Genomic DNA, 18,267 nt, shown 5'->3' on the forward strand with positions numbered 1-18,267 from the left:
GTCACAGCCATCCTGGGCCATGGATGACATGAGAGCTCCCTGCCTGTGTCCAGGGCTTGGACAGGCCTGCCCCTCAGGGAGACCTCCCTCATGTCCTTTCACATGTGTTGTTCCCTCATGAGTTTCTTGCACCCCAGACACTGTCTCAGCAGCTGATTCTAGAGAACCCAGCCTAAGATAGGTATCTCTACGAGAATATCTGTTCACAATTACTTGGACTTATTCTTTTTTATCATCTCTTGAAGATTCTTGCTTGGAACAAGTTACTGTGCTGGTTGCCAAATGGTGGTTTTCTTTTAATTCTATGAGTTCGTCGGCATTTAATAGGATTCTACTGAAAGGAAGAGCTTTGCCTCCCCCTCATTCATTCATTTCCCTCATTTATATCAGCATGTTCTCATGGATTCTTTTATGGGTTATAAGTGAAAGTGAAGTCACTCAGTTGTGTCCGACTCTTTGCGACCCCATGGACTGTAGCCCACCAGGCTCCTTCATCCGTGGGATAATCTGTCATTTATTTTGTTGCTCAAATTGTTCCAATTTTAGCCAGTAGGAACCCTTGCAGTTTGGGTTCTGTGTCCTTTTGACATGTCCCCATTGTTTTTTTTCCCTTATTTTCTGGCACCAAGAGATTTTTTTCAAACTTATTTGATACTTTTCCTGCCCCTGGAACCTGCCATTTCAAAGTTGACCAAATCTGAACATTAAAAAATAAGAGCCTTCAAGTACTAGGAAGAAACGTAGGTGGATGATCTTAAGACCAGGGAGTGAGGAAAACCTGTTTAGGGAAAAAAAAAAAAAAAAAAGAGGATGTGACAAAAACAGTTTACAGGGCTGGGGAAATGAAAATGGCTTATAAATATATGAGAACATTCTTACCCTCATACACTAAAGGTTTGAAAATTCTTAATTTTAGAGAAACAGGCACCTCATGCACTGCTGGTAGGAGTTTTAAAATGGTACAACCCCGTAACAGGGATTTGGGGGAAAGCAGACAGATTTGCTTTCGTCCAGTAATTCCACCGTCAGGAATCTACACTGAAGATAAACTTCCACCAGTAAACAACACATGCATAGGGTTATTCATTGCTGCACTGTTTGTAACAGCAGAAGATTGGAGACAACCCAGATGGCTATCAATAGAGGCCTCCTTGTATAACTGGAACACCCACACAGTGGAATACCATGTGGTGCTCTAAAAAGCAAACAATGGTTATCTCTATGTACCAATGTGTGATGATTTCTAGGGTATAAGTGAAAACAGCAAGGATTGAAGAGCAGCATTCTAAAAACTAAGATCATGGCATCCGTTCTGTCACTTCATGGCAAACAGAAAGGGGAAAAGTGGACACAGTGACAGATTTTATTTGGGGGGGCTCCACGATCACTCTGGATGGTGACTGCAGCCATGAAATTAGACGCTTACTCCTTGGAAGGAAATCTATGACAAACATAGACATCATATGAAAAAGCAGAGACATCTCTTTGCTGACAAAAATCCATATAGTCAAAGCTGTGGTTTTTCCAGTAGTGAGAATTGGACTGTAAAGAAAGCTGAGTGCTAAAGAATTGATGCTTTTGAATTGTGGTTCTGGAGAGAACTCTTTAGAGTCCCTTGGACAGCAAGGAGGTTAAGCCAGTCAATCCTAAAGGAAATTAACCCTGAATATTCACTGGAAGGACTGAAGCTGAAGCTCCAATACTTTGGCCACCTGATGGGAAGAGCCAACTCATTGGAAAAGAGTCTGATGCTGGGAAAGATTGAAGGCAAAAGAAGAGGGTGGCAGAGGATGAGATGGTTGGATAGCATCACCAACTCAATGGACATGAGTTTGAGCAAACTCTGGGAGATAGTGAAGGACAGGGTAGGCTGGCGTGCTGCAGTCCAAGGAGTCACAGAGTCGGACCCAACTTAGTGACTGAACAGCAACAACAAACCGGGATATAAAGGAAAAAATTAGAAATACGTACTTACTTGCTTATTTTGTTGAAAGAAATGGTGGAAGGATAAAACAGTAAAAAAAATTATTACCTGGGATGAGGGAGTGAGGAATGAAAGCCAGACCTTTCTTGAGTACCTTTTTATATAATCTTAGCTTTTAAACATTAACATTTGTTATATATCCAAAATAAAACAAAGAGGAGATAAAAGCAAACTAAAATTCAAAATCACAAAACAAATGAACTTAAGTTTTAAAAGTTAGTATTATAACTACACAGAAGAAAGAATTGTTTCAAGTGACTTTTGAACATATTACTCCTTAGTTGGTTGTCATTTAAAGCCAAAACAGAATAAAACAAAACTTCTAAGAAATCTTAAACTAGTATGTAGTTTTTAAACCATTTTATGTATATTTTAGGATAAACTTAATAAATAAATAAGTTAGGAACTGAGATTTTTATTGTGAAAGTAAAAAGATACAAATATAATGCCAAAAAATTAAGAAAAACCAATGTTCTGTTTGAACTGGAAATATGAATATAAATATAAATGTATAACACTACTTCTAATGTACAGTACTATTTCTGTAATTCAAAGGGCCTAAAGGCAGTGAAATGCCAGTAGCTATAAGCACCACTAGAATTCAAAGCTTAGTCTCTAAATGTCATTGAAAGGGGCTTCCCTGGTGGATTAGTAGTAAATAATCCAACTGCCAGTCAGGAGACATGGGTTTGATCCTTGATCCGGGAAGATCCCACAAGCCACCAAGCGACTAAGCCTGTGTGCTACAACTATTGAGCCTCTGCTCTAGAGCCCGGGAGCCACAGCTGCTGAAGCCTGAGTGCCCCAGAGCCCTCGCTCTGCAACGATTAGAGGGTAGCCCCTGCTTGCTACAACTAGAGAAAAGCCGTCATAGCAACGACCCAGGACAGCCAAAAATAAATAAAATTATATTAAATATCATTAAAAGGAACCAGTGCCCCTTGGAGAAATGGCTAATGTCAGGTCCAGGGGAGGAGGATGTACGGTGAGCCTAGACATCTTGTGCTGTATTAGGAAGTGCTCAGAGACCAACAAGGATGATTCAAGAAGCTAAGCTGAGATAATTTGAACATAGGAAATGAGTGTGGTTGATGACACATTGAGTAAATAAAATCTAAATTTCTGTATTGATATTCAAAAAGGGAAAAAGTAAAATTATTTGCTAACAATGGAGGTGAATATTATACCAAAATCTTGTTCTGAAAATGGGTAATTAAAGGGAAATACATTTTTGTACTGCCTTTTTAGAATGACGTTAGTTCATCTCCAGTGAAGGAAAGCTTATTGCAGAAGAATGCCAGCTTAAAAGTATGGAAATAAATAATAGGGGTGTTTAATGGTGCTTTTCTAATTCTACAAAATAATAGGTTCAGGCCAGGCTTATTGGTGGATGCTAAAACCATTATGTGGAAAGTTTTAGGGAAGAAGATATTCACATACCCTTAACATTTTACCCTACAAAACAATTTCATGATTGTCAAAGTGAGAAATGAACCTTTACAAAGGAGAGGCGTGAAGTCACTAGGTCACCAAGTGCCCCAGGTGTAGCATCGCTGATGGTGACAGACTGGAGTAGTGTGCCCGCTGAGCCAGTTCCCTGCACAGTACCTCATCAGTGCTGTTGTCCACCCTCCTCAATGCTCTCACCCATGGCACTCGTGGAAAGTCCATGCCAAGATGCATAACCAGACTTAAGAACTAAAGGCAGAGTGTCAAAAACAGTGCCGAAAGTATACCTAACCTCGGGGGGAAAGTTAGAACAGAAGGTGTTTCATCAGAAATTGTGGAGGCCAGAAGGAAGTGCCATGGCATTTCTCAAGTGTTAGAGGAGAACTGTCAACCCAGAATCCCACGTCCAGCAAAGGTTGGTTGTTAGAGATATCAGCATCCTCTTCATTACAAGTATCCAAAGCAAAAGCTGGATGAAGGAAGTAATACGGCTGTCTCCTCACACGTTCTCACTTGTCAAGGAAGAAAGCTTTTTTTTCCACCATGACTTCTCCTTTACCAAAGACGTATTCATCAGCCATGACTCTATCTCACATGGCCAGAGTAGAGACAGAGGATGGTGGTGAAGTGAGAGTATCTGGGATTTTCAGTCTCGGTTAAAGGGGGAGCTAGGCAAGAGAAAGCAATGGCACCCCACTCCAGTACTCTTGCCTGGGAAATCCCATGGACATAGGAGTCTGGTAGGCTGCAGTCCATGGGATCACCAAGAGTCGGACACGACTGAGCGGCTTCACTTTCACTTTTCACTTTCATGCATTGGAGAAGGAAATGGCAACCCACTCCAGTGCTCTTGCCTGGAGAATCCCAGGGACGGGGAAGCCTGGTGGGCTGCCGTCTGTGGGGTCGCAGAGAGTCAGACATGACTGAAGCGACTTAGCAGCAGCAGCAGCAGCAGCAGCAGGCAAGAAAGTCACTCAGCCATGTCTGACTCGGCAACCCCATGGACTATAGCCCGCCAGGCTCCTCTGTCTGTGGGATTCTCCAGGAGAGAATACTGGAGTGGCTAAACATTCCCTTCTCCAGGGGATCTTCCCAACCCAGGGATCGAATTCGGCTCTCCTGCATTAAAGGTGAATTCTTTATCATCTGAGCCACCACAGAAGCCGTAGATGAGAAAGGGGGGGCTGTTAAGTGGAAAAGGGCATGTGACAGCTCTCATGTTCACAATCTTAAGTTTAGATTAATATTATCTGCAAATGAAATTATATGTGGTCACTGACATGATTGAGTAAAAAACATTGATTATACCTTTAAAAGGCACATGTAACCATTTAGGTATATGTAATGGTTTTGTAATTGTGGATTTATTATCAGAAGAATTTTTTCACCTGTATTGGGATCCTTGGAAAATGGAACATGCCTGTGTGAGGCTAGAGGCTCTGCAGACAGCTTCTGACAGTCCTGTGTCTGTGTAATCGGTGGGCAGCTAGCAGATACTGAGGGCTATCTCCACACCACCCTGTGCCAGGTGCTGGTCACTCAGTCATGTCCTTCCCTCTAAGAGAAATCTGGAAGGAGCTGCAGACTAGAAACTTGAAATTGCGCACCAGTGTCAGTGGTATTATGATAAGGGAACTTTAGAGTGCCATAGGATTGTGTGCCTAGGAGATGTGTTTAGCCGGCTCTTGGGGTCAAGAGAGCCCTCCAGGAGAAGTAAGCTCTGCTCAGTCTGGGTTTGTCCAGCTTTGGGGTGAGGCAGCTCTTTTCAGTCCTGTAGTTTCGTGTCTGTCTCAGGGGGGAGTTGGATGAGGCAGACCAGATGCTGTCAGCCAGATGCAGTTAAAACCAGAACTCTGCTTTGACAGTGTGATCACAAGTAGGCTGCCAGCTTTTGATTTTCACTAATGTGATGATTAAAAATGTTATCCTCCTGTAGTTTTACTTTGGATTTCTGTTATGAATGAGGTTGACCATCTTCTTTATGTTTGAGATGTCTGTATTTCCTTTTCTGTGAAAAAGTAATTTTGTTTTTTTTTAAACAAATTCTTACTGATTTGTAGGTACTCTTTTAAATAGAGAAATTGGTTTTTAGTCTATAGTAAGAGTTGTGACTATTTTTTCCCTTGCTTTTCACTGATTTTTTTCAAGCATTTACTTTTATAAAATCAAATGTATTGATATTTTCCTGTGGCTTCTATGTTTCATGTCATAAACTGAAACACCTACTCAGCTCCAAAAGTGTATATATTTTTAGATTTCTCCTGTTTCATCTAGTATGCCCATGATTTTGTTTTATTTTTTGCATTTGTCTTTGATATACATTTGGGGTTTATTGTGTTGTGAGTCTCAGTGGTATTCCCACATGGCTACCTGTATCCTGATGCTACTTATTGGCTCTATTCACACTGATTTGAAATCCCATATTTATCATAGTAAATCCTTACATGTATTTGGGTCCAGCTCCAGGAGATAGTGAAGGACAGGGAAGCCTGGTATGCTGCGGTCCATGAGTATGCAAAGAGTTGGACTTAGGAACTGAACAGCAACCATTTTGGAGTTTTCTGTTCTATTCTACTGATATATTTATTCGTGAGCTGGTACAACTGTTTTTTAATACTTAGAGCATTTGTAGTATTTTTATAATACTGTGCCCTATTATTTAGCATGACTACTACTTAATTATTCATCTCTTGCAGAATTTCCTACCTCATTATGTAAGTTTATTTTTCCACAAATGAACTTTGAGATCTAACTGGTTAAAAAAATAAAAGTATTTTCACTGAGGTGACACTTAAATTTATGAGATTAACCTCAGGAGAATTGCCATGTTAGTGATGACTCTTCTGTGTAGAATATAAGCCCTTGCATTTGTTCAGATTTTTATCAGTATCCCTCAGAAACATCAGATTGTAGATCACAGAGGGCATAAATGTTTGCTACTCTGAAGACTTCGGACTTCTTTCTGTAAAGTGACCGGGAGTGTTGAAGCGTATTCGATCTTTAGATTTGCTGGTAGTGAGGATGTGTCAAACTTACGGTAGAGAATAGCTTTAAGCCATTGCATTTGAGAAAGTCCTGAAAGAAGGCAATAGGAGAAATGAGAGGGGGTGGGGTATTTGAAGAGACTGAAGTAGTAGAATCTAGTACCCAGAGGCCTCTGGACTGTCCAGAGAGGGGAATAAATAGCTGTTCTCAGGGTTTCAAACACTGGAAAGAAAAAAAATGCTTACCCCCTGCAGGGGTAAGTTCCTTTGTTCCTGAGTGCCATAGAGGAAAATCCTTTTATGTAGGCAGCATTAAGAAAAGAGCAAAAGAAAACATAGCTATAATCATATTGACATACTTAAAACTGACAATGGTCTGAAGAAAAATTTTAATATGATTGCAGTGTTAATGATGAAGAATCTGAATTTTAGTTTTTCAGGGTTTTTTTGAGTGTACAATTCTGAATTTGCATTAGTGTTTACATCTTATAACTAAATTTTATGTTTATAAAAATGATAGTAAGATGAATAGTCAACTTGAAATAAAGTTTATAAACAAGTGTTTAAAGTATATTTATTCCCTGTGTTTTCTTCTAGTTACACTTTCTGGAAATGGAGAAAACGGTAAGGCACTTAATTTTTAGTCTCAAGTGGATGACATAGTGTCTTAATTGCAACCCATATATTTGTTATTTTAGTGATGACTGTTTGTTTTGGTCTTCAGAAAGAAAATATACATTCTTAAAGTTTAAATTTTATTGGTTTGTTTTGTTTGTTCTCTTGTTTTTCCTTTTGTTTAAAATAGTACTTTACCACTCATAGTCATGTAATAATTAAATGACCAGACTGAATTTGTAAATTAATAGTACTACTTCATTTTGAAAGAGAATTAAAGTTTTTATGACTAGTCAAGGAAACAGTGTCTAGAGAGAAGAATCATGACTCAAAATTTCATTGAAATAAAAGAAAGTTTTATGTCCTTTGATATCAAATTTCAAAAGTAAAATTGGATTTGAGATACAAAAATCAAAGTTTCTGAAACAGAATAGTTAGAAATTATTATTATTAACAAAAAATGTTTTTTGGCCTTGCTGTGCAATATGAGGGATCTTAGTTCCCTGATCAGGAATTGAACCCATGTCCTCCTACAGTGGAAGCAGGGAGTCCTAACCACTGGACCACCAGGAATTTCCTAGAAATTATTAATAAATATTCTTATTGTTGAAAATAGAAGACCTTAAGCATATAAGTCTCAAGTTGACTTGGGGGTCTAGTTTCTCAGTAACAGAATAAGTAGAGACAATCTCGATAGGCTTGTTTTTCTTGCTTAAAACTATTTCCTCTATGTTGAAAGCACAGGTACAGAAAGTAGAGAATTTCTGAAGTTCTTATAAAAGAACTTTTACTTGAATCATTATTTCAGGGGGCTGTTTCCCCCATATCTTTCAAAGAGTCTTTTGGTGAAGTTTTTTTTGCTTGCTTATTTGTTTTTTTTTAATTCAGTTACAGGTGATTTTTGAGTTGGACTTTTTTGATTTATAGTTTTTTCTTTCAGCTTTGATTTAATTTAAACTTTTACTTTAAGTATTACTTACAAACAATAATATTTAGCTTATATATGGGATTATTAGTAATCCCATTAATTTGAACTTATTTAAAAACAATATTTCTTGTTATTATTTATATTATAATTTGATAGTTACCATCTATTAAGTACTTACTATATTCCAAGCAGTATACTAAAAGATTTATTTAAGCTTTTATTTCTTTATCTCAAAGTAAAGATTTTTTTAAGGGAAAAACTATTTGTTTTTGTTCTTATGGAGAGCAGAAATATTCTAAAGAAATATTAAATATTTAACAGTGTTAAAGAGTTCTAGCCTTAGTTGTAAGTAACTAAATGATTAAGAAGTTTAAAGTAACCTCAAGGTTACCATTTATCTGAAAGCTCTACAATAATATATAGATGAGGATTGATAAACTTGATTGAATATGGGAGCCCGGCAATAATATAAATAAGTGAAGCGAGCTAGGTGAAGATAAAATTGCAGACTTGGTAAAGAAAGGACTTCCGTGTTCGTATAACAATAGGAGGCTGAGATCTAGCATTTTGTCCCAAAGGAAAAAAAAAAGGAGGAATGATATCAAATCCATTGGTTAGACCATAGGGTTTAGCCTAGAGGGAGCTGAAGTGGTAGAGAATGCAGAGTTTTGAGGAACCGGAGTTTTCAATGAGGAAGACAATATTTGTGATTATGAAAAGAAAGCGTATTTGCAAATAGAAGGAAGTTGTGGTTAGGACTTCATGTGGGACTCAGCTGTCTCTGAAGTAGGAGTGACTCTAAGATAATAGTTAGAGAAGTGGAAAGGATAATTTTAGATATGACATAGTGGGAAAGACCTTGGATTTTTATCAGGCATATACAGGGTTTGAATTCTGGCTTTATCATTTAGTCAGTAAGTGACACTGGGCACGGTAAGAAATTCTCTGAGCCTTTGCTTTTACATTTGTAAACTGAAAGGATACCTACAAGACCATCGTGAGGGTTATAAGTAAGGGGTACAGTTGTCTCCTCGGAGACTTTCAGCATGAGGAAGGGCTGATTGAGGCGCTCCTGTTAAATACGGTTACTAGGAAACTCCAGAGTTTTAGCATGCGTTTGTTAGTCATGTCCGTGGAGCTCTTAGGAGTTTCACAGCCAGTGGGCAGAAGAAACTCTGAGCCACGTGTTCTTCACTGACCGTTGAGATGGACCAGGAACCAGAGTGGAGGCGAGGACACCTGCTGGCTTGTGCAGTGACCCAGACGAGATGAGCAGCAGTCGAGGAACTGGGGCACTGGCAGTGAGAAGACTGAGATGTTTACTTTGACACAGATCTTGGGAGCTAGAAAGTAAAGTACGCATTTTGTGAGATTAGCCAGCTGTGTACTGAGGAGTCCTCGAGCCCTGGCTTCCTGTTTCGATCACCAGTGTGACTTAGGCTTCTGTTCTGTTAAACCACCGTGGACCAGTGTAATTGCAGAAAGAAATGTTGGGGTTCAGCAAGTTGGGGTCAATTTTTTATCATTTTATTTAAAAGCATTTTTTTTAATCCAAAAACTTAAGGAAGAATAACCTCAGGGCAAAAGAAGGACAGTTGTTCAAATTGAATACGTTAGCTTTATTAAAAACTTCACTGCATTGTTCTCAGTGTTTCTCATTTAACTGCAGACCAGTGAAAACTCGGATCAGTCCATAAACTTGGGAAACACTAAAATAGGGAATGCACAGAAAAACACAGATTTTGAGAAGAAGGAATTGATATGCTTGGATAGCAGTGATGACGATAGCCGATATTCACTGAAGATTTATTGCATGTCAGACACTGTTCTAAGTGTTTTCCATTTATTCACTCATCAGTGTTAGGCAGCTAAATTAAACTCATTTAAAGTGCTTTAATTGAAGTCAGAGTAAATCATTTGGGAAGAATAGTATGAAGGGGGGAGAAATTCTGAAAGTAATGGAAAAAGTAACATTTGAAAAAAGTACCTTTTGGAAAAAGTAACATTTGATCTGAACTCTATCCAAACTGAAAAAGGATTTAAGCACTTGATAGATAGTTCTTGCTTCTTTCTATCTTACAGATAGAAAAACTACAGAACACAGCAAAAAGTTTTTAGTTATATCAGTGAGTTAATGACGTTGGAATGTTACACTAATCCACTTAGGAAACACTTACGGGAAAAATTCAAAGTGGCTAAACTTTTTCATTACCCTGTGTTGAAAAGGACAATTAAATTTAGGATAACTTTCGTGAACAATCCAGGAATTGAGTTATTTTCAGTGTTATAATTCCTTGGATTTAATGTTCATAGTGATGGAATCTATCTTAAATAATTTTTAATTCACTTAAAATATAACTTTTAGGAAGTCCTTTTGAAGGAGATGCTTTAAAGATTTCAACTTGAACCTTCAGCAACTTAATAAAATCAAATCTTTACTTATAAACCAGGCCGATAACCCTTAAATGCAAGAACAGAGTGTTTTTGCATATCTGTAATATTACATCATGCAGATAAAAGAGTGTATATATTTGATGTTTTTAGTATGTTTTAATTAAATTTTTTATTGGATTGAGCCTCCTGACTCTAAATACTGTGTTTTAATATGTGATGTTTTTTCCTGTTTTCACCTGGATTCAATGAAATGTTTGTTTTTATTTACCAGGAAAGGCCGTTGTTTACCTTGTGGCTTTCCATCTGTTCTTTGTTATGTTTGTATGGTCCTATTGGATGACAATTTTCACATCTCCTGCTTCCCCCTCCAAAGAGGTAAATTTAATGCTGGTAAATTACCAAATGCTTTCACTGATGATGGAATTGTTTTCCCTGTGTTACCTTTGTTGAAACTCTATTACATGACGCGTTTGTTCTGTTTCCATTCATAAACTGCTCGGTAACTACATTGTGAGTTTGAGTCGTCAGCCTCTCAGACACAGCCCACTGATGTCCTTCGTAAAAGATTTGTGATGGCACTACAGTTTAGCTGTGCCATGCTGGGTTTTTTTAAAGACGTACTTTATGTCACTGGAGTGAAAAATCTTAAGGGATGGAATTGAGTTAGGAAAATAGAGTTTATTTTTAGGAACTCTCTTAACACTTATTTTTTTTCTCAGGCCTGAACAAATAAGCTGCAAGTAAATAAAGTGTTTTGATTATGGGAAACAAATCGTCTGTGCTGTTGCTTGTGACACCTAGTGTGGCTAGTGTTTTTTCTACTTGGAGGTTTCACTTGGAAATAACACAAGTATACACGTATGTGGAATAAAACTGAAGATTGTTGTGTCCCTTTCAGCTGATACAGCCAACTGGATTCTCTTCAGTTCAAGTTCAGCATAGCTAGATAAAGCAGAACACACTAGATAGAGAAGGACACGCTGGATGGAGAAGGACACACTCTCCACAGAGTTAGACTTGTCTGAGTTTGATCTTCTGCTCTAACACGTTTTTTAATGAATCCAAGGAAGGTGGAGCCAGCAGTCGTTCCATCCCCATAGGATGTTTGTGAGGAGTAAATGAGATTCATTCATGGAAAGCTTTTAACATTGGGCCTGCCTTATGGTTAGCACTCAAATATTAGATGACATAATAATATAGTTCCTTCCCTTTTTATTGAATTCATCAAAATGCATTAAAAATTACAGACATAGGTTTAAAGACATCAACTTCCATTTAACTTTCTGTAGAAGAACATATATGCAGAAACTGTATACACTGTAAATGTATGAATGAGTTTTCATGAACTGAGCACATGTGAGTAACCAGCACCCAGTTCCAGAAGCAGAACGTGCCTGGCATCCCATGAGCCTCCTGCTTGCGTGCCTTTCATGAACTTTCCCCTTGTGTGTGATTCTTCCATGCTGTTGTATATAGTTGTGGCTCAATCCTCCATTGTGCTTACGGGACACAGTTTACTTACCTGGCCTCCTGTTGATGGGCGTTTGGGTGTAGAATTACTGTCCATATTCTAGCACACACAAACATGTTACTCTTTGGGGCAGGTGCCCGGGAGAATTGCTGGGTTCTGCCTGTACAGTCAGCAGTAGTGGGTGATGCCAAATGCCCATTGTTTCTATCGGGCACTTTTGTTTTAAGGGATAATGTAAACCATTAATCAAGCTTACTGTTGCTTCAAATATATTCTTCAGGCATTTGCTAATAATTAGTTGGCCCTTAAATTTAATTACAAACTGTCATCCATACCTTAATCTCTTAAATTGAAAAAGATGATGTAATGATGGCTATTGGGAACATATCATGTATAAAACTAAATAGTCTTTACAGGAAACAGAATAAGGAGAACAGTTCGTGTCACTTTTGAGAAGCAGGCTAGCGCAGAGGCGCAAGCTCCGTCTGCCTCCTCCCTCTGCTCTTCTGGCTGCGGGGCCCTGGGGCTGCGGCCCTGAACCTCCGAGCAGTCTTCTGTAAAGTCAGGGTGACGGTCGCACACACCTTATTGGATTGTTGTATAGGTTGAATAAATTGATCATACACACACATGATCGGTTGTACTTATAGCATATAATTACTGCTATATGTAAAATGCTTAGAAGAGTGGCAAGCATATAGTAAGTGCCATCTAACTGCTGCTTTTTCTTTTTTTGGCTGTTGTTTTTACGATATTGCACCAAGGTAGCATTTAGCCCAGCACCTAAGCCTTTCCATCCATTCCCACATCTTTGCCAGGGGTCTGTTTGCTTCATGGGTATAGTCCCTCAGGAGCTGAAGTCTCACTGACTTTATCTCCACTAATTCTTCCTGGAAGTCTGTGTTCAAGTAGCATGTTGACCTCAATATACCATTTTCGCCTCTTTGTGTTTTCCATATGCTGCTGCTTTTGCCAAGATTTTCTTTCCTGTGTTACCTTCCTGGACGATTCCTGTTTATCTTTCTAAACCAATTTAGGTACCTCTTCTTCCAAGAAACATTCATGGACAGCCCCCACCCCTCCTGAGGGAGCTTTGATCACACCTGGTAAAGAATTGCTAATTTGTCATTTGTTCTTAACATTTGTAACTGGACTATAGGAATGTATTTTTGAAGGCAAAGGCTATATTTTTATTCATCTTTGAATCCCTGGTATCCGGGACAATACCAAGCATACACTTAAATTGAAACATCTGAACACTGTGTTTAAGATAATGACATTTCATAGTTTGAATTCTGTTCAGTAGTACTTAATGAAAAATAGACTAATAATTTCAAAGGTCTAAATTCATTTTAAGTTTTATCTTGTTCCATTCCTCATCTAAAATCCTGGTGTCTGTTGATATTTTCATTTGGTTTAAGCTTTTCATAATTCTTAACCATAGTTCCTAAGAAAAAGTAATGATTTTGAGGCCTTCCTAGAAACAGGCCAGGGAAGTCTGTTCTGATTTTACAGGGAAACTGCAAAATTTGATTAGAGCATCTTTTTTCCAAGTATGTGTTTAATATTATACCATATGATCTTTCCTGGAGGAGGGAACAGCAACCCAATCCAGTATTCTGGCCTGGAGAATTCCATAGACTGTATAGTCCATGGGGTTGCAAAGAGTCGGACACGACTGAGCAACTTTCACTTCACTTCATATGATCTTTATTCTCTATTTTGAGTGTTTCAGAGATGTATCTTGTCAGGGAAGAACTTTCTAGCAAGTCAGCTCTCTTAAAGGAGAGTGGGCCATCTTACAGAGTAGGGAAGTGTTCTGTACCTGAAAGTGTTTGGGAGGGGATGGATCTCAGAAGTGCCTGGGTGTTTAGATAGGTGACCTCCAGAGTCAGCTTTAAGATGGTGGGTATTTTTTCTGTCTGTCCAGTTTGTACGTCCAAGTTCCTTCTTGTCCTTCCTAAGTAATTGGGTGATTGCTTTTGCCATTGTGGCTTGGTGGTAGGAGCCAGGCTAGGTGATCCAAAAGGACTCTTCTGTTGCCTCAGCCACTGTGTTTTAGTCTTGGTTAGAGGAACAAGTCTGTAAAAGGCAAAAATATCTTTTCATATTAGCAGCATAGGGAGAAACATCATAGAGCAGAACTAACTCAAGGGACTTGTGTTTTTCTATCAGCTCTGCCAATAATTATGCAGTCTTAGAAAATTTCCCTAAGATGCATGGGATCACAGGTTCCTTATCCCAAGGGCTCCCAATCTGTGCTGTGCTATCCCGTTTGTAAAAGAAGAGGCAGTGCCGTTACTGATGAAGAGTCATCGAGGGTAGGCAGGTTTTGTTACTTGAGTTAGCAGGTAGACCAAATACTCAAACTTTAAAAGATGAACCTCTAGTTAGGACTCCTTAGGCCCTTTCAAGCAAAACCCTGTAAGTAAATAATAGTTGAGGAACAATATTGTGTGAAACATGATCAAGAGCATGTCTCAGGCCAGTCTTTGTTTTTTAAAAGAAATCTATGAAATAAACACCAAGAGAAATGTAATAAAAGCTCCTGGTTACATGAAATAGAGTCGTGAAACTGAGGTCTGTGAGATACAGGGATGACATGGAAAGAAGCAATGAAACAAGTCCTTTGTAGGAAAATGCTTCCCACCATATGGGAATTAAAACTTGAGAAATAGAAGCTGGAAACAGCCCTACAAAAGAACTGCTCCTTAAGAAAAGGAGACTGTGCTTGCCTTGACAGTCCTTAATAGTTCTGGAGAAAGTTCCCTGATTGGTTAGTGTTTTAAAAACAAAAAAGCAGTAAAAGTTGTCCTCAGGAGAAACTTGGCCAGAAAATAGCAGGACCCCTGCCTGTGATTTGCCCCCAAGCAAGTGAGTCTTTGAACATCTTCCCAAAGATTCAAAATCACTTGACACTTTCAAACAGCAAATGTTTTACTAGCACAAAATGTATATTAAGCTCTTTTTGATGGGGAAAGTTAATTTTTTCTGTGAAAAACAAAGATGCAAAAATATTTTCATGTTCTTTGCCATCATTAGCATGGAGGGCAAATATTTTCACTCTGTCAAAGGCATGTAAAAGGTGCTTGATTAGCTTTCTAAACAAATTTGAAGAAAAATTCTGCCTTTATAGAAGGAAATATTTGTCTTTTTCTGTTCTGGATAAAACTTGTTTTTCTGAGCATGATGGTTAATAATCACAGGATTGAAAAGAATTGATAGTTATTTCTCCTTCTATAGTTCTGCTTGTCCAATTCTGAGAAGGAACGTTACGAAAAGGAATTCAGCCAAGAAAGACAACAAGAAATTTTGAGAAGAGCAGCAAGGGACTTACCTATCTACACCACATCGGCTTCAAAGAGTAAGAAAAACAAAGCTTACACTTTTCCTCTCCAAAGAATTGTGAGAATGTGGTCATTTTTGCCAAAATACCTTTGCATGATTTGACTACTAAGTGGGTATTGTGGTTGTCACAAATGGCATCTGGAGAAACAAGACTTCTCTGTGTTCTGTATCTTACACGGTGTTTCAGATACAGGTGTGTACCTTTATGTGAAATACAGGTCTTTATCTCAGGTAAACCTGTCTCAGGTGTTTGAGATAGATTTACCTGAGATACAGGTATTTCAGATACAAAGTCTACTTTGATACAGACTTTTTATGTGGTTCACTTTAATGTTGATCTCTCTTGTTCTGCATTTTTTTCTAGCTCATCCTTCATGGCTAAAAATTTCATTTACAATTTTTAGTAAACTGTCATTTGGAAATCCTGGTTTGAATTTGAATATTTTGTGTCATCCCTGAGTAATATTTAAAAAAGCAAGAATGTGCTAACCTAGAATGGGGAGAAATAAAAGCCACAGAAGGGAAGAAGCTCGTTAAGGTTATAAAGCTACCCCTCAGAGGGCCGGACTTGGAAGTCCACTGTCTGCTCCAAAGCCATGGGTGCTTCTGCTCTTCGTGCACCACTGACACTTGGGCCTGTGAGGGGGATGGGTCTGTGAATGGCCCAACTGGTTACTTAATTGTAGGAAGTTGTTTAAAGTTATGTATTCTATATCTCATTAATTCATTCAGATACAAGATAATGTTGACAGCTGACAGTCTGATCTAAGTCCTTTACACATATGAGCTCATCTGAGCTTCACACCAGCCCTGTGGGGAGTCGCTGTCGTGTCCACTTTACAGATGAGGAAACAGAGGTGAAGTACCTTGCTAAAGGTCACACAGACAGTGTGGGGAAAGGTGTCCTGCCTCTGAAACCCACTATGCTGCTCAACTCCAAGGGGAAATGGAGCTTTTTCCTTTGTATAGTTCTGTACAGATGCTGACGTAAGAAAATTTAAAATTCATGTTAGATTTTAGGAGGGGATATTTGGCCAACATTAAAGTTTTCACGTTTTTAATACAGGCACCCTTTGGAGAATACTGTGGGTTCAGTTCCAGACACTGCAGTATGGCGAGTCTTGCAGTAACGTGGGACACATGAACTGTTTGGTTGCCCAGTGCGTGTGTGAGTTATGCTTACACTGTAGGGCAGCCTATCAAGTGTGCAATCGCACAATGTCAGAAAAACACGTACATACCTTAATTTAAAAATACCTTATTGCTAAAAATGCTTACCATCATCTGTGCCTTCAGCAAGTCGTAGTAGTAATATCAAAGGTCATTGATCACAGGTCACCATAACAAATATAATAATCATGAAGTTTGAAATACTATGAGAAATACCAAAATGTAACACAGAGATACAAAGTGAGCAAATGCTGTTGGGAAAATGGCACCAGTCGAGTTGCTCAGTGCAGGGTCCCCAAAGGCTGTCAGTTTGTGAAGAAACGCAGAGTCTGTGATGCACAATGAAACCAGGTGTGCCTGGCCTGTCCTTTTGCACAACCAAATATTACTGTGTAGAATGAAACCATGGATTTCAGATCAAACCCCAGCTTTTTGGTTACTAGTGCCATGAGAATCACTTAGACTTTCTAAGCCTGGTTTCCTCATTTTAAAATGAGAATGCTAGCACCTAAATCTCCGGAGGTATTCATAAATGAGACAAGCACTGAGTGCAGATCTTGGTGTACAGTAACATACTTTCAGTACATAAAAGCTGATTTAAAATAATCCTTCTTATGTTTAACTATAAAATGGCTAGTTCACAGCAGTTGTTAGTAATTGTAGTTCCATAGATTAGACATTTTTTTCTTTTTGTACATGCTGGGAGGCATAGCAGGATCTTAGTTCCATGACCAGAGATCAAACCCGTGTCCCGTACCATCCTGAAATAAAAGCTCAGAGTCCTAACCTCTGGACTGCCAGGAAATTCCCTAGATGTTTTTAACCCCAAGACCAAGATTCTAGAAGATTTATGAAGCTCTGAGATTATGTACAGAATTTTAGGTACTTCTTGAAGTAGCCTGTTCATAGCAAGATCTGATTTTCAGAGCAGTAACTCCAAAGAGTTGAAAGCCACTAAGGTAAAATCTTTACCCTTAAATCTTTATTACTCTTCATTCATTATAATGGCTTTCTACTAATCTGAATAATACCCTTCATCCGTTGACTATTACACCAGAATTATGCTGGGCACTTTATGGTGATCATTTACCCCTCAGAGCCACCCTGAGACAGTACTGCGCTTGTCCCCATGTTAGAGATGAAGGGGTGACACAGGTGAGGTCCCTAAAGTCCCTGAGTGGCAAGGTCTGGGATTCATGCCTTATCTTCTGACTGCAGACAGTCTCTGCCCTTGAGCACTGTTTTATACTGCATTTCTACTGCTTAGAATCCCAAACATTGAGTTTTTCCTTTTTATGGAAATAATACCATACATCCTTTAAAAAACAAAATATAGAACCACACATTATATGAAGTGGACCTTTCCTAGACCAGAGATAGTGAATGTGATGGTGCTGCCTTCACAGCAGGGGTGGCGACTTTCACTAAATACCTTCCTGTGCTTTTTGAACTATGTGCCTAACAGAAGCAGAACCATGTGGACGTCCTATCTATTAAGGAAACAAAAATGAGTCTTCCTAAAACTCCCCTGTCCACAGTCTGGATATGGCCAGTGTTTCTCTCTGGCTCGTCCTGCACCATTACCCGGTCAGCTCTACTAAAACTCTGCTTCCTGCACCATTCCTTGGGTCAGCTCTACTAAAACTCTCCTTCCCCACTTTATTTTCACATCTTTTTGTCTGCCTCAAATGATTGTTTTCTCCTCTCTAAATCTGTCAGTACTTTAAAATTTTAATTCGCTGTCTACCTCTTCAGCCATTTGTTCACGTGAACAAAAAGTGATTTTTACAGTCTTCTCCAAACTTCTCAGCTTCTTACCTTGTTGATCCCAGCTTGCTGTCTGGTGGTTGTCTCTGTTGTCCTACAACCTGACTCGGTCCTGCAGCTCTGGCAGCTGGAGCTCCACCTGTCGTCCTAACACAGT

At 38.9% G+C, this 18,267-nt stretch overlaps 1 protein-coding gene across 7 annotated transcripts in view; it reads left to right on the forward strand.

The window, feature by feature from the left end:
* Positions 1-18,267, forward strand: part of ZDHHC20 (zinc finger DHHC-type palmitoyltransferase 20) — a 59,417-nt gene that overhangs the window by 15,196 nt on the left and 25,954 nt on the right. For all 7 annotated transcript variants that reach the window (XR_011259462.1, XR_011259463.1, XR_011259464.1 and 4 more), the window contains exons 2-4: positions 7,015-7,041; positions 10,626-10,729; positions 15,069-15,189. Coding sequence is in view for 4 of the 7 variants with exons in the window: in XM_069601684.1 (XP_069457785.1) it covers positions 7,015-7,041; positions 10,626-10,729; positions 15,069-15,189 (252 nt within the window). In the remaining 3 variants the exon portion in view is untranslated. The remainder of the gene's footprint in view (positions 1-7,014; positions 7,042-10,625; positions 10,730-15,068; positions 15,190-18,267) is intronic.

This window comes from Ovis canadensis, chromosome 10 (assembly GCF_042477335.2).
Source record: "Ovis canadensis isolate MfBH-ARS-UI-01 breed Bighorn chromosome 10, ARS-UI_OviCan_v2, whole genome shotgun sequence".
In the NCBI taxonomy this organism is placed as follows: domain Eukaryota; kingdom Metazoa; phylum Chordata; class Mammalia; order Artiodactyla; family Bovidae; genus Ovis; species Ovis canadensis.